Below are 25018 nucleotides of genomic sequence, written 5' to 3'. Positions count from 1 at the left end.
ATGACTCTTCTCTCTTTTTGATTTGGTTTCCTGTCTCTGGTGCCGTCGAGGTCTTTCCCTGTTGCAGATTTCTTTTCACACTATAATACAGTATATTAAACTGTACATTCTTACAATACATAGAAGCACTATTGAAGTTTGATTGTTAGTTGTTCACTTGCAGCATGAGTTATGATTAAAAAAATAACCCAGACTAAAAAAGAAATAAAAGCTTTTTGGGATATAAAATACAACCTAATGCAGTAGTGTTGTCAAAGATATACTACTGATAATATCCAAGCTAATGCTCCTCCCGACGACCCCATCCCATGTTACCCCCCTCCCCCTTCCTGATCCCTACCCATGTACATGCCGTGTTACCCCCCCCCCCCCTCTTCCTGATCCCTACCCATGTACATGCCGTGTTACCCCCCCCCTTCCTGATCCCTACCCATGTACATGCCGTGTTACCCCCCCCCCCCCCTCTTCCTGATCCCTACCCATGTACATGCCGTGTTACCCCCCCCCCCCTCTTCCTGATCCCTACCCATGTACATGCCGTGTTACCCCCCCCCCTTCCTGATCCCTACCCATGTACATCCCGTGTTACCCCCCCCCCCTTCCTGATCCCTACCCATGTACATGCCGTGTTACCCCCCCCCCTTCCTGATCCCTACCCATGTACATGCCGTGTTAACCCCCCCCCCCTTCCTGATCCCTACCCATGTACATGCCAGTGTTTTTTCCGTGTTCCAAGTGCCAATAACTTTGTGAAATCCTAACTGTGACCCAGTAATAAAGATCATTGCACATTAACTACTGTAAAAAGACATTATGAAAAACAATCTGAATATCTTAATAAAAGGTTTGTAACATACGTGTGGTTTTTACTGTACGTTATGTAGTTGTGCTGTCGTCTTCATGGTTTGGAAATATCAAGTTGAAGAGTTAGGAATCACAACTGAGACATGTATACCACATGTATAAAACATTCCTGGCTTGTCTTATCCAGTGGATTCAATCTTATGTACTTGTACCAAAGCCACACACATCTCTGGTTGTACTCGTCTTTGTAAGTTTGGAAATATCACGTAAAATGTATCACTACTTTTATATGTATAGACCTCCAACAGCTGTACCAAAGCCTGTTGCATGCTTCTCGTGTTTATAGCTATTAGTTTATGGTATGCTTGACGCAAACATTTCACACACGCTTTTTCCAGCGCTACAGTACTCAGGACAGCTCTCTTTATGGCATGGAAAGTATTCTGGAATATTGGGTAGGTCATGATGATCATAGCTCATTCCCGTGTAAAGTCTTCAACTGAATACTCCAGTCTAAAAGCCTGTCTCCCAATCAGATCAGCGTAATATATTTGAAGGTTATTTCCAATTGAGCCAACATGTGTTAACCGTGAACGAGGGCTGATGGGCTTGAATCCTGCCAAGGTGGCTCACTGAACTACCTCAACACCAGCACTAAGAGTCAAACACTTTAAAAGCATATGATTTATTAACGTGTTCATTTTCATCAAGAAACTACAATGACGGCAAAACATTTGTCATAGTCTTTAGGATGGGCTACATACAAAAAAGGAGTGTTTACTTGTTTCAGACTGATAATACGGTAAAGCGTTTGAAATGACTTCCATGTTCATTCATACACAGGGTGACCGACAACGTATGTTTTTGGGGTTAAGAGGCAAATAGAATTGATAGACTTTGGAAAACATTAGAAATGAATAGCAACAGTAGAACTTGAAATAAAGAGATGAGTGAGGAAACCAACCTTTCACCAATGTTTACTGCACTCACATGGCAACAAAATACAGTTCTAAACTCCCATTCAACAACATGGAAATGTTAACAGGTGTGCACTGCAAGCAAACAAAAGCAGGAAGGTAGACATTTTGTATGCTATTTACACAATACATTCTTCCCACGAGGCATCTAGCAATAACTCCTGAATGGTAAGTCATTTCCATCGCATGAGAAACACTGGTGAACTGAATAGTGCTTCATTGAAGTGGATAAATGCTAGCTAACCTTTTCCTTTTTGACTTGGAAGAATCAGGCCCTGTTCAAACACTTTAATGCAACCTTGTTTGTGCACAATCACTGATCTGACAAAGTTAGATCGGTGGAAGGAAGGATGCATTAAGAAGGTATTAGAACAGGGCCTATTGTACCAGTCAATGCACCCTGAGAGAGTTCCTAATAAATCTAAATCATTGGAGAATGTGATAGAGGGAAACCAGTAGAACAGAGCCACAACCTTTCAAACAGCATGGAAAAATACTTGAGTGATTCAATCAGTACAATGTAAATACATTTAACTAGGCAAGTCAGTTAACAAATTCTTATTTAAAATGACGGCCTAACCCGGACGACACTGGGCCAATTGTGTGCCGCCCTCTGGGACTCGCAATCACGGGCGGTTATGATACAGCCTGGAATCGAACCAGGGTCTGTAGTGAACCGCTGCCCCACTCGGGAGCCCTAAATACACAACCAATCGCAAATGAACAGATTAAACCATCCATCCCACACAAACGGGTATCATTGGGACCAAGGTGGCAGTGCCAACCAAAAGACACCAGGCAGGAAACTCTCACATAGAGAGATGTCTTGAGAAAGGCTAAATAAGTCTACATCCCACAATGTCAAGCACGTCAAGCATCACATCTATTTACACAATATTATAAAATGCACCTCAGGGTCATATTCATAAAGCGTCTCAGAGTAGGAGGAAAAACTGATCCTATATCAGCACTCCCCAAAACTCTGAAAACGGGCCATCACATTATGAAACGTGGACATGGCCATAAATGTCCGCTAGGGGGTGAAAGAGCTTCAAATTAACTTGTTGTGCTGCTAATTTCCTGCCCAGCAACCCAGAACTCCAACTGTTACTATGGTAAAGCTATCACCATAGGCTTGAACTTTCCCATATCCACAGATCTGGGATCAGATCACTAGCCTCAAATCCTTTATCCATAAAGGGGAAACTACATAAAACGTGTCTAGGGGTAACTTCTACCTCCTATGATAAAGCTATTCCAACAGGCCAGATGATTTGGAACAAGGTAGAAGTTGACCTAACAACTGATCTAGGATCTAGGTGATTTCACCAATCCTAGGTAGTGCACTATGTAGGGAATAGGGTTCTATTTGGGATGAAGACCATAGATCATCTCATAGACATATAAAAATAGATAAGGCAACATTGACATCTCCCTCGTCCCCATCATTCCAAGTCTGTACCATAATTCACACACATAAGAGACATCTTAGCTTTGCCTGAATATATAATGTAACCGTCATCTCACTGCTGTTCACTCCTCTGATATGGGTGGTGAGAGAGGTGGGAAAGAGGGAAACGGGGATAGACAGAAACAGAGAGAGAGCGACAGAGAGACACACAGAGACAGATCAAGTGACGAGTAATAGAAAGAGATTATTCAGAGACTGAATTCCCCTCTATGACAAAGGAAAGACGAGGGTTGGATTGGATACCCCGGTTCCTTTATCGTTGCCTTCATCCATCGTTCATTCCCAGGAAGGAGTGGGTGAGTGTGGTAGAGTGGTGTAGTGAAGAGAGGTCCGTACTCAGAGGGTGAAGAAGAGGATGAGAACAACTACCATGATGACCACCAGTACTCCGATGGCACACCACTGTCTCCTACCTGAGAGAACACACACACACACATCAAAATCACCAGTACTCCGATGGCACACCACTGTCTCCTACCTGAGAGAGAACACACACACACATCAAAATCACCAGTACTCCGATGGCACACCACTGTCTCCTACCTGAGAGAACACACACACACACACACACACACACACACATCAAAATCACCAGTACTCCGATGGCACACCACTGTCTCCTACCTGAGAGAACACACACACACATCAAAATCACCAGTACTCCGATGGCACACCACTGTCTCCTACCTGAGAGAACACACACACACGTGAAAATCACCAGTGTATAGGCTAGAGATGCTAATAAGTACTTGCCTGCCATAGCCTGAAGGCCACTGAATAATAACATCTGCATAGTAAGCAGTAACTTACTTAAAATCACTCCAAATAGTAGTGGTATGGGTAGTAGGGGTGATGATAGCAGTTTAGTGATGGTGGTATTAGTAATGATGATGGTAGTAGGGGTGATGGTAATGATAGCAGTTTAGTGATGGTGGTAGTAGTAATGATGATGGTAGTAGGGGTGATGGTAATGATAGCAGTTTAATGATGATGGTAGTAGGGGTGATGGTAATGATAGCAGTTTAGTGATGGTGGTAGTAGTAATGATGATGGTAGTAGGGGTGATGATAGCAGTTTAGTGATGGTGGTATTAGTAATGATGGTGGTAGTAGGGTGATGGTAATGATAGCAGTTTAGTGATGGTGGTAGTAGTATTGATGGTGGTAGTAGTAATGATGGTGGTAGTAGGGGTGATGGTAATGATAGCAGTTTAGTGATGGTGGTATTAGTAATGATGGTGGTAGTAGGGTGATGGTAATGATAGCAGTTTAGTGATGGTGGTATTAGTAATGATGATGGTAGTAGGGTGATGGTAATGATAGCAGTTTAGTGATGGTGGTAGTAGTAATGATGATGGTAGTAGGGGTGATGGTAATGATATCAGTTTAGTGATGGTGGTAGTAGTAATGATGGTGGTAGTAGGGGTGATGGTAATGATATCAGTTTAGTGATGGTGGTAGTAGTAATGATGATGGTGGTAGTAGGGGTGATGGTAATGATATCAGTTTAGTGATGGTGGTAGTAGTAATGATGATGGTGGTAGTAGGGGTGATGGTAATAATAGCAGTTTAGTGATGGTGGTAGTAGTAATGATGATGGTAGTAGGGGTGATGGTAATGATAGCAGTTTAGTGATGGTGGTAGTAGTAATGATGGTGGTAGTAGTAATGATGGTGGTAGTAGGGTGATGGTAATGATATCAGTTTAGGGATGGTGGTAGTAGTAATGATGATGGTAGTAGGGCGATGGTAATGATATCAGTTTAGTGATGGTGGTAGTAGTAATGATGGTGGTAGTAGTAGTGATGATGGTAGTAGGGGTGATGATAATGATATCAGTTTAGTGATGGTGGTAGTTGTAATGATGATGGTAGTAGGGTGATGGTAATGATATCAGTTTAGTGATGGTGGTAGTAGTAATGATGATGGTAGTAGGGTGATGGTAATGATATCAGTTTAGTGATGGTGGTAGTAGGGGTGATGGTAATGATATCAGTTTAGTGATGGTGGTAGTAGTAATGATGGTGGTAGTAGTAATGATGGTGGTAGTAGGGTGATGGTAATGATAGCAGTTTAGTGATGGTGGTATTAGTAATGATGGTGGTAGTAGGGGTGATGGTAATGATGGTGGTATTAGTAATGATGGTGGTAATGATATCATTTTAGTGATGGTGGTAGTAGTAATGATGGTGGTAGTAGTAATGATGGTGGTAGTAAGGTGATGGTAATGATATCAGTTTAGTGATGGTGGTAGTAGTAATGATGATGGTAGTAGGGCGATGGTAATGATATCAGTTTAGTGATGGTGGTAGTAGTAATGATGGTGGTAGTAGTAGTGATGATGGTAGTAGGGGTGATGGTAATGATATCAGTTTAGTGATGGTGGTAGTTGTAATGATGATGGTAGTAGGGTGATGGTAATGATATCAGTTTAGTGATGGTGGTAGTAGTAATGATGGTGGTAGTTGTAATGATGGTGGTAGTAGGGGTGATGGCAATGATATCAGTTTAGTGATGTGGTAGTAGTAATGATGGTGGTAGTAGGGGTGATGGTAATGATATCAGTTTAGTGATGGTGGTAGTAGTAATGATGGTGGTAGTTGTAATGATGGTGGTAGTAGGGGTGATGGTAATGATATCAGTTTAGTGATGGTGGTAGTAGTAATGATGATGGTAGTAGGGGTGATGGTAATGATATCAGTTTAGTGATGGTGGTAGTTGTAATGATGATGGTAGTAGGGTGATGGTAATGATATCAGTTTAGTGATGGTGGTAGTAGTAATGATGGTGGTAGTAGGGTGATGGTAATGATATCAGTTTAGTGATGGTGGTAGTTGTAATGATGGTGGTAGTAGGGGTGATGGTAATGATATCAGTTTAGTGATGGTGGTAGTAGTAATGATGGTGGTAGTTGTAATGATGGTGGTAGTAGGGGTGATGGTAATGATATCAGTTTAGTGATGGTGGTAGTAGTAATGATGATGGTAGTAGGGTGATGGTAATGATATCAGTTTAGTGATGGTGGTAGTAGTAATGATGGTGGTAGTAGTAATGATGATGGTAGTAGTAATGATGGTAATGATATCAGTTTAGTGATGGTGGTAGTAGTAATGATGATGATGGTAGTAGGGTGATGGTAATGATATCAGTTTAGTGATGGTGGTATTAGTAATGATGATGGTAGTAGGGTGATGGTAATGATAGCAGTTTAGTGATGGTGGTATTAGTAATGATGATGGTAGTAGGGTGATGGTAATGATATCAGTTTAGTGATGGTGGTAGTAGTAATGATGGTGGTAGTAGGATGATGGTAATGATATCAGTTTAGTGATGGTGGTAGTAGTAATGATGATGGTAGTAGGGTGATGGTAATGATATCAGTTTAGTGATGGTGGTAGTAGTAATGATGGTGGTAGTAGGGTGATGGTAATGAGATCAGTTTAGTGATGGTGGTAGTAGTAATGATGATGGTAGTAGGGTGATGGTAATGATATCAGTTTAGTGATGGTGGTAGTAGTAATGATGGTGGTAGTAGGGGTGATGGTAATGATATCAGTTTAGTGATGGTGGTAGTAGTAATGATGGTGGTAGTAGGGTGATGGTAATGATATCAGTTTAGTGATGGTGGTAGTAGGGGTGATGGTAATGATATCAGTTTAGTGATGGTGGTAGTAGTAATGATGGTGGTAGTAGTAATGATGGTGGTGGTAGTAATGATGGTGGTAGTAGTAATGATGGTGGTAGTAGTAATGATGGTGGTAGTTGTAGTACTGATGTAATAGTGAGGATGACAGTTATAAGTTAGTTATCGTTTCATTTTCCATGTTGAGCCTTTTATATTTATTTCTACTATTGACTGTTACCATGGTATTGTTATTTTCTTTATTTGTATTATATACTACCGTGTTATTATTATTCTTCATTATTGTATTACAATGTATATTGTATACATTGTTGCTTCGGCAATATAGACACATTGTTTTTCATGTCAATAAAGCAGCTTGAATGTGAAACTTGACAGAGAGAGGGAGAGAGAGAGAGAGACCAGACAGGGGGAGAGAGACCAGACAGAGGGGGAGAGAGACCAGACAGAGGGGGAGAGAGACCAGACAGAGGGGGAGAGAGACCAGACAGAGGGGGGGAGACACAGAGAGGGGGGGGAGACACAGAGAGGGGGGGAGACACAGAGAGGGGGGGGAGACACAGAGAGGGGGGGGAGACACAGAGAGGGGGGGGAGACACAGAGAGGGGGGGGAGACACAGAGAGGGGGGGGAGACACAGAGAGGGGGGGGAGACACAGAGAGTGGGAGACAGAGGAAGAGAGAGTGATATTAAGGTAAAGAGAGGGAGTTTGACTTGGTGTTGTACCTGTCATCTATGTGTGTGAGAGAGAAGAACTGAGAGATGGAGCGTATGTATGTGTGTGTGTTAACTCACTGCTGGTCATGTGGGAGACTTTCTCCATCTTCTTGAGGACAGAGTCCATCCTAGAACCCGTCTGGTCCATCTCCTCTCCAAACTCTCCTAGCATACTGGAACATACAGGACAAAATAGGTGTTAGGCACACACATTTGAGTCATTTAACAGATACTTATCCAGAACGACTTACAGGAGCAATTAGGGTTAAGTGCCTTGCTCAAGGGCTCAGACAGATTTTTCACCTAGTCGGCTCAGGGATTCAAACCAGTGATCTTTTGGTTACTGACCCAACGCTCTTAACCACTAGGCTGCCTGCTGCTTACACATACACACACAGAGAGGCCCACTTAGACCATCGAGACACACACAGTAAAAGGTCTAAAACACCCCTAAAATATTGGAACATACAGGAGAATCACAAACAATGAACACACGTAAAGTACACACTCACTGAACCCTTCAAACACACACGTCTCAGCATGGGAAGTATACTGTGAGATTACATGACAACAATGGAATTCCCATGTAAACGTTCAGTACACACAGAGGCTCCTTGAACCCTTTAAAACCACACACACACACACACTTGAGCAAGGCAGTTAACGCTCAACAACAACTGCCCGGGCGCCGATGACGTGGATTAAAGGCAGCGTCTCTCTGATTTCAGAGGGGTTGGGTTAAATGCGGAAGACACATTTCAGTTGAATGTATTCAGTTGTACAACTGACTAGGTATCTCCTTTCCTTACACACACGCACATATGAGGCGGCTATTTAAGTCAGGATAACCAGTGGAAGAGGGAGGTCCGGTCCCTTAAGGGCAGCAAATAGAGAGGTTCCAACCCCTATTCCCTTCCCATTACTCCCCTTGACCCTCACCACCAAATGTGTGTGTGTGTGTATACTCACACAGCCTGCTGGTCTAGTTCATCTCCGATGCGTCCTGACATGTCTTTCAGTACTCTGATGCTTCCTGTCACCAGCTCCAACTGCTCATCCTGGTCCTGCATGATCAACTGTGGAGAACACCTTCTTCATCATCATCATCATCATCATCATCCTCCTCCTCCTCCCAACCCCAACCGTAGCTTCATGTCCACACCGCAGCCCTGACCCATCATCACATGAACCATCATCTTGTTCCTTCAATATCAACCAGACACAGAAACCCTCACGCTAATCTTCTTCCCTCCCTCCATCCTACCTGCTGTTGTTCCTGTTGATCCTGGATGTATCTGGAGTTGGTTGACACCAGGTGAGACTCCAGACCATCAGACCTGTCCTGCCCAGATGTAGCCATCAGAGCCTGAGATAGACAGAGACCAACTGATGTTACGTGTGAAACAGAGGAGATGCCTGCATAAGTCAACGTGTATCAAAATAAAGGTGTGTAGAGAGAGAGAGAGCGAGAGAGCGAGAGAGAGAGAGAGCGAGAGAGAGAAATAGTGTGTAGACAGGCAAACAAACCTGTCTGTTCTTCTTCTCTGCCTGGGCCACAACAGAGGGACTGGAGAGTTGCTCCTTCATCTCCTACACAGAACACACAGTGTTAACTACAGTAGCGACAACAACCCACAGTGTTAGCTACAGTAGCGACAACAACCCACAGTGTTCGCTACAGTAGCGACAACAACCCACAGTGTTCGCTACAGTAGCGACAACAACCCACAGTGTTCGCTACAGTAGCGACAACAACCCACAGTGTTCGCTACAGTAGCGACAACAACCCACAGTGTTCGCTACAGTAGCGACAACAACACACAGTGTTCGCTACAGTAGCGACAACAACACACAGTGTTCGCTACAGTAGCGACAACACAACAACACACAGTGTTCGCTACAGTAGCGACAACAACACACAGTGTTCGCTACAGTAGCGACAACAACACACAGTGTTCGCTACAGTAGCGACAACAACACACAGTGTTCGCTACAGTAGCGACAACAACACACAGTGTTCGCTACAGTAGCGACAACAACACACAGTGTTCGCTACAGTAGCGACAACAACACACAGTGTTCGCTACAGTAGCGACAACAACACACAGTGTTCGCTACAGTAGCGACAACAACACACAGTGTTCGCTACAGTAGCGACAACAACACACAGTGTTCGCTACAGTAGCGACAACAACACACAGTGTTCGCTACAGTAGCGACAACAACACACAGTGTTCGCTACAGTAGCGACAACAACACACAGTGTTCGCTACAGTAGCGACAACAACACACAGTGTTCGCTACAGTAGCGACAACAACACACAGTGTTCGCTACAGTAGCGACAACAACACACAGTGTTCGCTACAGTAGCGACAACAACACACAGTGTTCGCTACAGTAGCGACAACAACACACAGTGTTAGCTACAGTAGCGACAACAACAGATTACACACCGTAGATTTAATCCAATCAAATGTAGCTGCAGAAATCCCCTTTTCTTTTCAGTTATAGTGGTAGGGAAAGGGGGGATACCTAGTCAGTTGTCCAACTGAATACATTCAACTGAAATGTGTCTTCCGCATTTAACCCAACCCCCATGAATCAGAGAGGTGCGGGGGGCTGCCATAAATCGACATCCACGTCTTCGGCGCCCAGGGAACAGTGGGTTTACTGCCTTACTCAGGGGCAGAAGGACATATTTTTACCTTGTCAGCTCGGGGATTCAATCCTGCAACCTTTCGGTTACTAGCCCAACGCTCTAACCACTAGGCTACCTGGCAGTGATAGACAGGTAGTGATATTACACCGTGTTACCTGTACGGCCTGCCGTGTCCGCTCCACAAAGTCTCTCCTCTCCTGCAGCTCATTCTCCCCCAGGCGGAACTTCCCCGGGTTGGACTCAACGATACCTGGGAGAGGGTCAAGGCTCAACACACACAGATCTCAGGGTTCTCCTCAGGAATTGTTAGGAATGTGGTTCTGCCGAGTACGGTGGGGGGGAGGCCCGGAGGGGGGCAGTGCCCCCCTTTTGGACTCAAGAGATTTGTTTTTGAACACCTGTAACTACACACACAGGCCTACGCACTACACATACACACACACAGGCCTACGCTCTAGACACACACACAGGCCTACGCTCTAGACACACACACAGGCCTGCGCTCTAGACACACACACAGACCTGCGCTCTAGACACACACACAGGCCTGCGCTCTAGACACACACACAGGCCTGCGCTCTAGACACACACACAGGCCTGCGCTCTAGACACACACACAGGCCTGCGCTCTAGACACACACACAGGCCTGCGCTCTAGACACACACACAGGCCTGCGCTCTAGACACACACACAGGCCTGCGCTCTAGACACACACACAGGCCTACGCTCTAGACACACACACAGGCCTGCGCTCTAGACACACACACAGGCCTGCGCTCTAGACACACACACAGGCCTGCGCTCTAGACACACACACAGGCCTGCGCTCTAGACACACACACAGGCCTGCGCTCTAGACACAAACACAGGCCTGCGCTCTAGACACAAACACAGGCCTGCGCTCTAGACACAAACACAGGCCTACGCTCTAGACACAAACACAGGCCTACGCTCTAGACACAAACACAGGCCTACGCTCTAGACACAAACACAGGCCTACGCTCTAGACACAAACACAGGCCTACGCTCTAGACACAAACCCAGACCTACGCTCTAGACACAAACCCAGACCTACGCTCTAGACACAAACCCAGGCCTACGCTCTAGACACACACACAGGCCTACGCTCTACACACACACAGGCCTACGCGCTACACACACACAGGCCTACGCGCTACACACACACACACACACAGACCTACGCTCTACACACACACACACACACAGACCTACGCTCTACACACACACACACACACACACACACACACACACACACACCACATTCATATCAGCTGTCCTGCTCCAGATATCATAGTCTAGGACTCACTTGGTCTTTGGGCCAGTTTGTGTTTGTATATTCGCTCCCCCTCTTTCTATAAGGAAGGACAGACTAAATAAATCTCCACCTCTTTCTATAAAGGACAGACTATATAAATCTCCCCCTCTTTCTATAAGGAAGGACTGACATATATACACTGCTCAAAAAAATAAAGGGAACACTAAAATAACACATCCTAGATCTGAATGAATGAAATCATCTTATTAAATACTTTTTTCTTTACATAATTGAATGTGCTGACAACAAAATCACACAAAAATAATCAATGGAAATCTAATTTATCAACCCATGGAGGTCTGGATTTGGAGTCGCACTCAAAATTAAAGTGGAAAACCACACTACAGGCTGATCCAACTTTGATGTAATGTCCTTAAAACAAGTCAAAATGAGGCTCAGTAGTGTGTGTGGCCTCCACGTGCCTGTTTGACCTCCCTACAACGCCTGGGCATGCTCCTGATGAGGTGGCGGATGGTCTCCTGAGGGATCTCCTCCCAGACCTGGACTAAAGCATCCGCCAACTCCTGGACAGTCTGTGGTGCAACGTGGCGTTGGTGGATGGAGCGAGACATGATGTCCCAGATGTGCTCAATTGGATTCAGGTCTGGGGAACGGGCGGGCCAGTCCATAGCATCAATGCCTTCCTCTTGCAGGAACTCAGCAGACACACTCCAGCCACATGAGGTCTAGCATTGTCTTGCATTAGGAGGAACCCAGGGCCAACCGCACCAGCATATGGTCTCACAAGGGGTCTAAGGATCTCATCTCGGTACCTAATGGCAGTCAGGCTACCTCTGGCGAGCACATGGAGGGCTGTGTGGCCCCCCAAAGAAATGCCACCCCACACCATGACTGACCCACCGCCAAACCGGTCATGCTGGAGGATGTTGCAGGCAGCAGAACGTTCTCCACGGCGTCTCCAGACTCTGTCACATGTGCTCAGTGTGAACCTGCTTTCATCTGTGAAGAGCACAGGGCGCCAGTGGCGAATTTGCCAATCTTGGTGTTCTCTGGCAAATGCCAAACGTCCTGCACGGTGTTGGGCTGTAAGCACAACCCCCACCTGTGGACGTCGGGCCCTCATACCACCCTCATGGAGTCCGTTTCTGACCGTTTGAGCAGACACATGCACATTTGTGGCCTGCTGGAGGTCATTTTGCAGGGCTCTGGCAGGGCTTCTCCTGCTCCTCCTTGCACAAAGGCGGAGGTAGCGGTCCTGCTGCTGGGTTGTTGCCCTCCTATGGCCTCCTCCACGTCTCCTGATGTACTGGCCTGTTTCCTGGTAGCGCCTCCATGCTCTGGACACTACGCTGACAGACACAGCAAACCTTCTTGCCTCAGCTCGCATTGATGTGCCATCCTGGATGAGCTGCACTACCTGAGCCACTTGTGTGGGTTGTAGATTCCGTCTCATACTACCACTAGAGTGAAAGCACCGCCAGCATTCAAAAGTGACCAAAACATCAGCCAGGAAGCATAGGAACTGAGAAGTGGTCTGTGGTCACCACCTGCAGAACCACTCCTTTATTGGGGGTGTCTTGCTAATTGCCTATAATTTCCACCTGTTGTCTATTCCATTTGCACAACAGCATGTGAAATGTATTGTCAATCAGTGTTGCTTCCTAAGTGGACAGTTTGATTTCACAGAAGTGTGATTGACTTGGAGTTACATTGTGTTGTTTAAGTGTTCCCTTTATTTTTTTGAGCAGTATATATATATATATATATATATATATATATATATATATATATATATATCCCCCTCCTTCTATAAGGCCAGACTATATAAATATCCCCCCTTTCTATAAGGAAGGACAGACTATATCACTACCACTCCACCATCTCTCACACCTTCTTTCGTGTGGAAGTGTGTGTAACATCTATGTTTAGAAACACACAAGCCTCATCTCTCTATGAGGAAGGACAGTTCCATATCTCTAACCCACCTCCCCATCTTTCATTCCCTTCTCTCTCATGGGCAATTCCCCTTTGACTCAGTTTTTTCACTTTAAAAATGTATGCCAAACAAAAAACCTTTCAAAGTTTAACCAACCATACAACTCCATGCACAAGTACTACATTTAACAATTTACACAGAACATTTTACAAAAAACTAATTTAGTGGAAGAACTGTGCAGATGTAAACTTTGGTAACGGAATCACGGTAAAATCTCCCTCAGGTGTTTATGCGACCACGTTTTCCAAAAACTCTTAAATACCTGCTCAGAATTAACATTCAAAGATGTCTGCAGAAAGAATGGGGTCAGCTATGACATCACACCTTGAGTTGGTTATTGAACTACAGTAAGTGAATTTACACACGGTAACGCATTTACGGTAACGGAATTACATCATGGGTCCCCTATACTACACAGAAACTGCATAATTATGGATGTCATTCTCATGTTTCACAAGTTTAGACATCACACCGCAGCAGACCAAAGCAGTGTAGAGTTCACTACAATACAGTAGAGTTCAGTAGAGATCAGTTCAGTAGAGCTCAGTACAGTAGAGTAGAGTTCAGTACAGTAGAGTACAGTTCAGTAGAGTACAGTTCAGTAGAGTAGAGTACAGTAGAGTTCAGTACAGTTCAGTACAGTACAATACAATACTTTTCTTTACTGTACTCCACTATTATTTTGTATTGGACTGTACTATCCAAACATAATTCTTTAATAGATTCAGATTTGGTCCAGTCCGGTCCGTCTGTGGACGTTGAAATCAAGGCCAGGCTGGACTGACCAAATTTCAACTACTCTTCAACGTCCATGGACATCCGGTGTCGGTCGGTGCTCAGTGGATGAGGATGCTGGTTACAGTAAATGGAAAGAGAAGAGGCTCATGGGTAAGAGCTAGGAGAGGTGACATTAACTGGAGAGAGAGAGGAAGAGAGAGAGGGGGAGGGGTTTTCCAGACTCAGACTGTTTTAACACTCTTGGTTTGACAACCAGACAACAGAAAGACAAAGAAACAGTTATGAGCTTAACATAACAGTATGTCAGTGGAAGGGAGGACAGTAGCAGGAGACACTATGAGCTGAACATAACAGTATGTCAGTGGAAGAGAGGACAGTAACAGGAGACACTATGAGCTGAACATAACAGTATGTCAGTGGAAGAGAGGACAGTAACAGGAGACACTATGAGCTGAACATAACAGTATGTCAGTGGAAGGGAGAACAGTGGTTTGTGACTATTATAATTTCCCATTGTAGCCAATTCAGTTGCAGCAATTCCGTTACATATTTGGTAACGGAATTATGAGTTTTAATCACATAACAATTCCAAAACAAAACTGATATCAGTAAAAACACTAACTAAAGTGGTAGGTCTACCTTTACTTGTTACTTCTGTGAACTTTCATCATCCTCCCTCCTTATGAGGAAGAAATTTGAAAATATCTTAAAGATACAGTGCCTTCGGAAGGTATTCAGACCCCTTGACTTTTTCCAAATTTTTGTTAGGTTACAGCCTTATTCTAAAATGTATTAAATAGTTTTCCCCCCTCAATCTATAAACACCCCATAATGACAAAGCAAAAACTGTTTTTTAGTTATGTTTGCTCATTTATTAAAAATAAACTGGAATAATACATTTACATAAGTATTCAGACCCTTTACTCAGTACTTTGTTGAAGCACCTTTGGCAGTAATTACAGCCTCGGGTCTTCTTGGGTATGACGCTACAAGCTTGGCACACCTGTTTTTGGGGAGTTTCTCCCATTCTTCTCTGCAGATCCTCTCAAGCTCTGTCAGGTTGGATGGGGAGCGTCACTGCACAGATATTTTCAGAGATGTTCGATCGGGTTCAAGTCCGGGCTCTTGCTGGGCCACTCAAGGACATTCAGAGACTTGTCCCGAAGCCACTCCTGTGTTGTCTTGGCTGTGTGCTTAGGCTCATTGTCCTGTAGGAAGGTGAACCTTCGCCCCAGTCTGAGGTTCTGAGTGCTCTGGAGCAGATTTCTATTAAGGATCTCTCTGTACTTTGCTCAGTTCATCTTTGCCTCGATCCTGACTAGTCTCCCAGTCCCTGAAAATCATCCCCACAGCATGATGCTTCCACCACCATGCTTCACCGTAAGGCTGGTGCCAGGTTTCCTCCAGACATGATGTTTGGCATTCGGGCCAAAGAGTTCAATCTTGGTTTCTTGAGACGCAAGAATGTTGTTTCTCATGGTCTGAGTCCTTTAGGTGCCTTTTAGCAAACTCATAGCAGGCTGACATGTGCCTTTTACTGAGGAGAGGCTTCCGCCTGGCCACTCTACCATAAAGTCCTGATCCCCTGATCCCCTGATTGCCCAAGGCCCTTCTCCCCCCCGCCGGGCGGCCAGCTCTATGAAGAATCTCGGTGGTTCCAAACTTCTTCCATTTAAGAATGATGGAGGCCACTGTGTTCTTGGGGACCTTCAATGCTGCATTAATTGTTTGGTACCCTTCCCCAAATCTGTGCCTCGACACAATCTTGTCTCAGAGCTCTACAGAGAATTCCTTTGACATGCACTGTCAACTGTGGGACCTTATATAGACAGGTGTGTGCCTTTCCGACTCATTTCCAATCAATTGAATTTACCACAGGTGGACTCCAATCAAGTTGTAGAAACATCAAGGATGATCAATGGAAACAGGATGCACCTGAGCTCAATTTCGAGTCTCATAGCAACAGGTCTGAATACTTATGTAAATAAGGTATTTATGTTTTTAATACATTTGCTAACCTTTAAAATAAAATAAAAAACTGTTTTCACTTTGTCATTATGGGGTATTGTGTGTAGATTCCTGAGGAAATTGTTTTATTTAGTCCATTTAAAAATAAGGCTGTAACATAACAAAATGTGAAGAAAGTCAAGGGGTCTGAATACTTTCCAAAGGCGCTGTATGTAGGTTTTTTGGTAACGGGATTACAAGGCACAAGGCAATATTCTTAAATGTACAGAGGGCAAAGAATTTCTCCTAAATGAAATATACATGTTGATATGGGATGGCAGTGGTCTTTACATTAACATTACTGTGTTTTGATGCATTTCTGATACCTTGAAGACTTTTTCAGGTAGATTTTTTCTAAAGACCCCTTTTCCATCTGTTTATCCTGAAATCAAAGCCTTGAATTATGCAACATTTCTAAGATGGAAAATGGTTAAAAGATGTATATATGCCTTCATTTCCCAAAAATATGGACTCTTAGCTTTAATTTTACACCCAATTTGATATGCTTCCTGCCATCCAGGACCTATATACTCAGCGGTGTCAGAGGAAGGCCCAAGAATGTGTCAAAGACTCCAGTCACCAAAGTCACAGACTGTTCTCTCTGTTACCGCATGGCAAGTGGTACCGGAGCGCCAAGTCTAGGTCCAAAAGGCTCCTTAACAGCTTCTACCCCCAAGACATAAGACTGCTGAATAATTAATCAGATGGCCACCCAGACTATTTACATTAACACCCTGCTTATTATTTATGCATAATCCAGGCTGTTTCAAATCCAGCGGTGATTGGGAGTCCCATAGGGCAGCGCACAATTGGCCCAGCGTCGTCCAGGTTTGGCCGTCATTGTAAATAACAATTTGTTCTTAACCGACTTGCCTAGATAAATAAAGATTACATTTTTTTTTATTGTCACTTTACCCCTACCTACATGTATAAATTACCTTGACTAACCTGTACCCAACACACATTGGCTCGGTACCGGTACCCTCTGTATATAGCCTCATTATTGTTATTTTATTGTATTAATTGTTTTTTTTTTTTTTAAATGTAGTAAATATTTTCTTAACTCCATTTCTTGAACTGCATTGTTGGTTAAGGGCTAAGGGCTTGTAGTAAGCATTTCACAGTAAGGTCTACACCTGTTGTACTCAGCACGTGACAAATAACATTCGATGTGATCCTATGAACTTGACGTTGGTGCTCATTGGTCCATTTACATGGAAGTGCCCTCATCTAGCATACTCTCATCTTACATTCTTTCCCTCGTTCTCTCTGTGTGTGTAAGCGTTATGTTTATAAAGAGAAAAAGATACTGATGGTTTCACTCAGGTCCTCCAGGTCCCAGTCTATGGCTCTGAGACAGTTCCTCAGTTCATTGGTGCTCCAGTCCAGCTCATCTTTGCTCACCTGCACAACAAACAAAAAAACATTTAGGCATGTCAAACATGAGACCGAACACAGTGAAAAGTCAATGCTCACCTGTACATTATAGAGTACAGTTACAGATAACAGTAAGAGTACATATCAGGTAGCTAGGGACTGAACAGGCTACACTAGTAAATCAGAGATTGATGATGACAAGCTGTTATACATGCTGTGGCTGCACACATTCCAAGCTGTTGTTTTACATGATGTGGCTGCACACATTCCAAGCTGTTGTTTTACATGATGTGGCTGCACACATTCCAAGCTGTTGTTATACATGCTGTGGCTGCACACATTCCAAGCTGTTGTTATACATGCTGTGGCTGCACACATTCCAAGCTGTTGTTATACATGCTGTGGCTGCACACATTCCAAGCTATTGTTATACATGCTGTGGCTGCACACATTCCAAGCTGTTGTTATACATGCTGTGGCTGCACACATTCCAGTAGAAATGCAGTTAAGAGGCGTGTGTGTCCAGTGTGTGTGTGTGCGTACCTGAGTGCCCTCCTCCAGAAGCTCCTCCCAGCGTTCATAAAGGCTCCTGGCACGAGACAACGCCTTCTGGACCTCCCTGAGACAACACACAACGGTTAGATCAGGCTGTATCACAAACGGCCGTCATTGGGAGTCCCATAGGGTGGCGCACAAATGGCCCAGCGTCGTCCTGGTTTGGCCGGTGTGGGCCATCATTGTAAATAAGAATGTGTTCTTAACTGACTTGCCTAGTTAAATAAAGGTTAAATAAATACATATAAAAAGATCAGGGCTCTCCAACCCTTTTCCTGGAGAACTACCCATGTGTACGTTTTCACTCCAATCCCAGGTGTAACTAACCTGATTCATTTTATAAACCAGCTAATTATTAGAATGAGGTGTGCTAGATTAGGCTAATTATTAGAATGAGGTGTGCTAGATTAGGCTAATTATTAGAATGAGGTGTGCTAGATTAGGCTATTTATTAGAATGAGGTGTGCTAGATTAGGCTAATTATTAGAATGAGGTGTGCTAGATTAGGCTAATTATTAGAATGAGGTGTGCTAGATTAGGCTATTTATTAGAATGAGGTGTGCTAGATTAGGCTATTTATTAGAATGAGGTGTGCTAGATTAGGCTAATTATTAGAATGAGGTGTGCTAGATTAGGCTAATTATTAGAATGAGGTGTGCTAGATTAGGCTAATTATTAGAATGAGGTGTGCTAGATTAGGCTAATTATTAGAATGAGGTGTGCTAGATTAGGCTTGGAATGATCATTTACAGGATGGTAGCTCTACAGGAACAGAGTTGGAGAGCCCTGGGTTAGATACACATCATAAAAATACACATCACACACTTTTAACAAGACCTTTCTGCATTTCCCTGACACACACTTTAAACAAGTCCTTGTTAAAGAGACAGTGAAAAATGCTATGTTATATTTAACGACGTTAGCTACAACAATGTAGCAACCTCTCCCTGTCCGAGTCTTTTATACCAACATGTTTTAAGCAGACCACCATAGTCCCTGTGCCCAAGAACACTAAGGTAACCTGCCTAAATGACTACCGACCCGTAGCACTCACGTCTGTAGCCATGAAGTGCTTTGAAAGGCTGGTCATGGCTCACATCAACACCATTATCCCAGAAACGCTAGACCCACTCCAATTTGCATACCACCCAAACAGATCCACAGATGATGCAATTTCTATTGCACTCCACACTGCCCTTTCCCACCTGGACAAAAGGAACATTATGTGAGAGTGCTATTCATTGACTACAGCTCAGCGTTCAACACCATAGTGCCCTCAAATCTCATCACTAAGCTAAGGAACCTGGGACTAAACACCTCCCTCTGCAACTGGATCCTGGACTTCCTGACCGGCAGCCCCCAGGTGGTAAGGGTAGGTAACAACAAATCCGCCACGCTGATCCTCAACACAGGGGCATCTCAGGGGTGCGTGCTCAGTCCCCTCCTGTACTCCCTGTTCACTCATGACTGCACGGCCAGGCACGACTCCGACACCATCATTAAGTTTGCCGATGACACAACAGTGGTAGGCCTGATCACCGACAACGACGAGACAGCCTATAGGGAGGAGGTCAGAGACCTGGCCGTGTGGTGCAAGGACAACAACCTCTCCCTCAACGTGATCAAGACAAAGGAGATGATTGTGGACTACAGAAAAAAGAGGACCGAGCACGCCCCCATTCTCATCGACGAGGCTGTAGTGGAGCAGGTTGAGAGCTTCAAGTTCCTTGGTGTCCACATCACCAACAAACTAGAATGGTCCAAGCACACCAAGACGAGGGCACGACAAAACCTATTCCCCCTCAGGAGACTGAAAAGACTTGGCATGCGTCCTCAGATCATCAAAAGGTTCTACAGCTGTACCATCGGGAGCATCCTGCATGGTTGCATCACTGCCTGGTATAGCAACTGCTCGGCCTCCGACCGCAAGGCGCTACAGAGGGTAGAGGTCGACCGATTAATTAGGGCCGATTTCAAGTTTTCATAACAATCGGTAATCGGTATTTTAGGCCACCGATTTGCCGAATTCTTCTATTTTTTTTTTTTCATATTTTTTTAAATAATATTATGTTACCTAGGCAAGTCAGTTAAGAACACGTTTTTATTTTCAATGACGGCCTAGGAACGGTGGGTTAACTGCCTTGTTCAGGGGCAGAACGACAGATTTTTACCTTGTCAGCTTGGGGATTCAATCTTGCAACCTTACGGTTAACTAGCCCAACGCTCTAACCACCTGCTTTACATTGCACTCCACGAGGAGCCTGCCTGATACGCGAATGCAGTAAGAAGCCAAGGTAAGTTGCTAGCTAGCATTAAACTTATCTTATAAAAAACAATCAATCATAATTATTAGTTAACTACACATGGTTGATGATATTACTAGTTTATCTAGCCTGTCCTGCGTTGCATATAATCGAGGCGGTGCGCATTCGCGAAAAAGGACTGTCATTGCTCCAACGTGTAACTAACCATAAACGTCAATGTCTTTCTTAAAATCAATACACAAGTATATATTTTTAAACCTGCATATTTAGTTAATATTGCCTGCTAACATGAATTTCTTTTAACTAGGGAAAATGTGTCACCTCTGCAACAGAGTCAGGGTATAAGCAGCAGTTTGGGCCGCCTGGCTCGTTGCGTACTTCCTAACAAAGACAGCCAACTTCGCCAAACGGGGGATGATTTAACAAAAGCGCAATTGCGAAAAAAGCACAATAGTTGCACGACTGTACCTAAGCATAAACATCAATGCCTTTCTTAAATTCAATACACAGAAGTATATAGTTTTAAACCTGCATATTTAGCTAAAAGAAATCCAGGTTAGCAAGCAATATTAACCAGGTGAAATTATGTCAGTTCTCTTGCGTTCATTGCACGCAGAGTGAGGTTATATGCAACAGTTTGGGCCGCCTGGCTCGTTGCGAACTAATTTGCCAGAATTTTACGTAATTATGACATAACATTGACGGTTGTGCAATGTAACAGGAATATTTAGACTTAGGGATGCCACCCGTTAGATAGAATACGGAACGGTTCCGTATTTCACTGAAAAAATAAACGTTTTGTTTGAAATGATAGTTTCCGGATTCGACCATATTAATGACCTAAGGCTCGTATTTCTGTGTGTTTGTTATATTATAATTAAGTCTATGATTTGATAGAGCAGTCTGACTGAGCGGTGTTAGGCAGCAGCAGGCTCGTCAGCTTTCATTCAAACAGCACTTTTGTGCGTTTTGCCAGCAGCCCTTCGCAATTCTTCAAGCATTGCGCTGTTTATGACTTCAAGCCTATCAACTCCCAAGATTAGGCTGGTGTAACCGATGTGAAATGGCTAGCTAGTTAGCCGGGTGAGCGCTAATAGCGTTTCAAACGTCACTCGCTCTGAGACTTGGAGTAGTTGTTCCCCTTGCTCTGCATGGGTAACGCTGCTTCGAGGGTGGCTGTTGTCGATGTGTTCCTGGTTTGAGCCCAGGTAGGAGCGAGGACAGGGACGGAAACTATACTGTTACACTGGCAATACTAAAGTGCCTATAAGAACATCCAATAGTCAAAGGTATATGAAATACAAATCGTAGAGAGAGAAATAGTCCTATAATTCCTATAATAACGACAACTTCTTACCTGGGAATATTGAAGACTCATGTTAAAAGGAACCACCAGCTTTCATACGTTCTCATGTTCTGAGCAAGGAACTTAAACGTTAACTTTTTTACATGGCACTTTTACTTTCTTCTCCAACACTGTATTTTTGCATTATTTAAACCAAATTGAACATGTTTCATTATTTATTTGAGGCTAAATTTATAGTATTTATGTATTATATTAAGTTAAAATAAGTGTTCATTCAGTATTGTTGTAATAGTCATTATTACAAATAAATTAATTGTAAAAAAATGGGGGGAATAATTGCCCGATTAATCGGTATCGGCTTTTTTGGTCCTCCAATAAATCGGTATTGGCGTTGAAAAAAATCATAATCGGTCGACCTCTAACAGAGGGTAGTGCGTATGGCCCAGTACATCACTGGGGCCAAGCTTCCTGCCATCCAGGACCTCTATACCAGGCGGTGTCAGAGGAAGACCCTAAAAATTGGCAAAGACTCCAGCCACCCTAGTCATAGACTGTTCTCTCTGCTACCACACAGCAAGCGGTACCAGAGCGCCAAGTCTCGGTCCAAGAGGCTTCTAAACAGCTTCTACCCCCAAGCCATAAGACTCCTGAACATCTAACCAAATGGATACCCAGACTATTTGCACCCCCCTCTCCCTTTTACAGCTCTGCTACTCTGTTATCATCTACGCATAGTCACTTTAAAAACTTTACCTACATGTACATATTACCTCAACTAACCAGTGCCCTCGCACATTGTACCAGTAACCCCCTGTGTATAGTCTCGTTGTTATTTTACTGCTGTTCTTTAATTACTTTTTACTTTTATTTCTTACTGGTATTTTTTTTTAAACGGCATTGTTGGTTTGGGGCTCATAAGTAAGCATTTCACTGTAAGGTCTACTACACCTGTTGTATTCGGCGCATGTGACTAATACAATTTGATTCAATGTATCTATTCACTGATCCCAAGTTTAGCTTTGTGGTTGATGATACAAATGTCGCAAGCTGGCGAAGCTGCATGCTCTCTACTCCTGACACAACAATCTCTCTCTCTCTCACTCACACACACACACACACACACACACACACACACACACACACACACACCATCAAAGCTTCTTACACGGCATGTAACGTTAGCCTACATTTCTAGGTAACGCGGAAAAGTAACGCCCTAACTTGACCCAAACAAATCTGTGTGGACACTCCGCACATCCCTGTCAATTTCACAACACTCCGTCAACTGCCCCGTTGCAATAGACCCAAACTGGCAACCCAGCTTTGACACCCCAACGCGAAGTCGCTACCTTAATGTCAACATCAACCTGCACGTTGATTGAGAATCTAGCCTGTAGCATTAGCTAACAAATTAGCTTGCCACAGACGGGGTGATAACTTCTAAACGCCACGTTATCAAAAGAAACTACCCCAAACGTCATATACATCCAACTTGTCCTGTAAGTAAACGGCAGAGAAGTTGGTTGACAGTTTATTTAGAAACCCTTCCTTACCCCTTGACTACGAAGAACGGATCTTCCAGCGACATATTGGATACCTCAACGCCAGACCTGACGCATGCGCGCTGGGACCCCGAAGCACGATGCACCGAGCTCCTCTACGTAGATCCGCTGTCATGTGGCCATGGACTGTACTGTGTCAAAGCTAGACAGTCAGGATTGTCCATTTCTGCTTTTGTAATGATATAACAGAGATGTAAATGCATATTATATATTCATTCAGAATAGAATAGAACAGCATGACTTATTGGTTAAGTGCTCCTAAATCCAGGCATCCCCTGAATAAGGGATGCATGCCCTTTACAGTTGCATGTATACACCTGCTCCAAAAAGTGTAGTGCAGTACTGTGGTATTTATACCTATTGAACAACACAGAAATATTAGCTTGTCATTCATGCATGCCCTGCTCTATGCTAGTCCACCTCATCATATAGAATTAACAATTGCTTTATGAGGAAACACATTCTTTCAGGAATAGTGGTATCCTAACAATAACATACTTTTATTTCATTTAAAGGCCCAGTGCAGTCAAAAACGTGATTTACTGTGTTTTATATTTTCACAATATGTGGTTGTAATAATACTGTAAAAATTGTGATAATGCCCTTTTAGAGTAAGAGCTGTTTGAAAAGACTGCCTGAAATGTCAGCATGTTTTGGTGGGATGGAGTTATGGCCTAGCTGGTGACATCACCATGTGGTAAATGAGTTAATAGACCAATAACAAAGAGAGTTCCCCCTTCCCCACTCAGACCACTCCCAGACAGTCCTAGCAAAATTCTTGCTTGAGAAATTGATATTTGCCCAAGAAGCTATTTTTGTTTGTTTTTGACCATTGTAATTGAAAATATTCACAGTAAGGTACTGAATCGTTACCCAGAGATGATTTGATATTGAGATAAAAACAGCTGCATTGGACCTTTAAGTTTATTGAAATTAAAGTAAACTGTATTGCTGACAGGAGGGACATTGTGTAAGAATTGGCCAATGACAGACTTGTCTATGAAAGAGCCAAGTTCTCTGACTGAGCCAAAATGTGTTGAGTCCAACACCTCTTCCCCCACATAAAATCGTTCCAACTCTCTCTCTCTCTCTCTCTCTCAATTTAATTGAAAGGGCTTTATTGGCATAGGAAACATATGTTGACATTGCCAAAGCAAGTGAAATAGATAAAACAAAATAGAAATAAACAATCAGAATGAACAGTAAATATTACACTCACAAAAGTCTCAAAGGAATATGGCTATGTGCAGTGTTGTAATGATGTACAAATAGAGTACAAAAGGAAAAATAAATAAACATCAATATGGGTTGTATTTACAATAGTGTTTGTTCTTCACTGGTTGCCCTTTTGTTGTGGCAACAGGTCACAAGTATTGCTGCTGTGATGGCACACTGTGGTATTTCACCTAATAGCTGTGGGAGTTTATCAAAATTGGATTTGTTTTTTCAAATTCTTTGTGGGTCTGTGTAATCTGAGGAAAATATGTTACTCTAATATGGTCATACATTTGGCATATGGTCATACATATGATCATACATCTCTCTCTCTCTCTCTACCTATCCCTCCCTTTCCTCGGAGTCTGTCTCTCATACCCTCTGTTCTGTCTCCTCCCCTTCCCCTTTGCCCTCTGTTCTGACTCCTCCC

The 25018-nt window shown here is 43.6% G+C and overlaps 1 protein-coding gene across 2 annotated transcripts; it reads right to left on the bottom strand.

Moving 5' to 3' along the window:
• Window positions 1–1473: 1473 nt before the first annotated feature.
• Window positions 1474–23467, bottom strand: LOC115147422 (syntaxin-10). 2 transcript variants are annotated; one of them, XM_029689660.1, is made up of 9 exons: window positions 23365–23467; window positions 18230–18305; window positions 17620–17713; window positions 10426–10520; window positions 9138–9200; window positions 8875–8976; window positions 8580–8686; window positions 7689–7783; window positions 1474–3665 (listed from the first exon to the last, which is right to left on the bottom strand). In XM_029689660.1, the coding sequence occupies exons 1-9, from the start codon at window positions 23397–23399 to the stop codon at window positions 3589–3591; spliced, it is 744 nt and encodes a 247-aa protein (XP_029545520.1). In that variant the 5' UTR covers window positions 23400–23467; the 3' UTR covers window positions 1474–3588. The 2 variants fall into 2 exon arrangements, with proteins under 2 accessions (XP_029545520.1, XP_029545519.1); XM_029689659.1 differs by lacking the exon at window positions 1474–3665 and adding an exon at window positions 3683–3939.
• Between the last annotated feature and the right edge of the window lie 1551 nt (window positions 23468–25018).

This window comes from Salmo trutta, chromosome 14 (assembly GCF_901001165.1).
Source record: "Salmo trutta chromosome 14, fSalTru1.1, whole genome shotgun sequence".
NCBI lineage: Eukaryota > Metazoa > Chordata > Actinopteri > Salmoniformes > Salmonidae > Salmo > Salmo trutta.
The sequence above is the reverse complement of the archived record's forward strand: the minus strand, read 5'-3'. Positions and strand labels throughout refer to the sequence as shown.

Excerpts from the sequence above, each read along its gene's own strand:
- LOC115147422 (XM_029689659.1), bottom strand. The coding sequence starts at position 23,399 with ATGTCGCTGGAAGATCCGTTCTTCGTAGTCAAGGG. Across the intron at positions 8,687-8,874 it reads ATCAACAGGAACAACAGCAG|TTGATCATGCAGGACCAGGA; the intron begins GTAGGATGGAGG and ends TGTTCTCCACAG. Across the intron at positions 3,940-7,688 it reads AGTCTCCCACATGACCAGCA|GTAGGAGACAGTGGTGTGCC; the intron begins GTGAGTTAACAC and ends GTGTTCTCTCAG.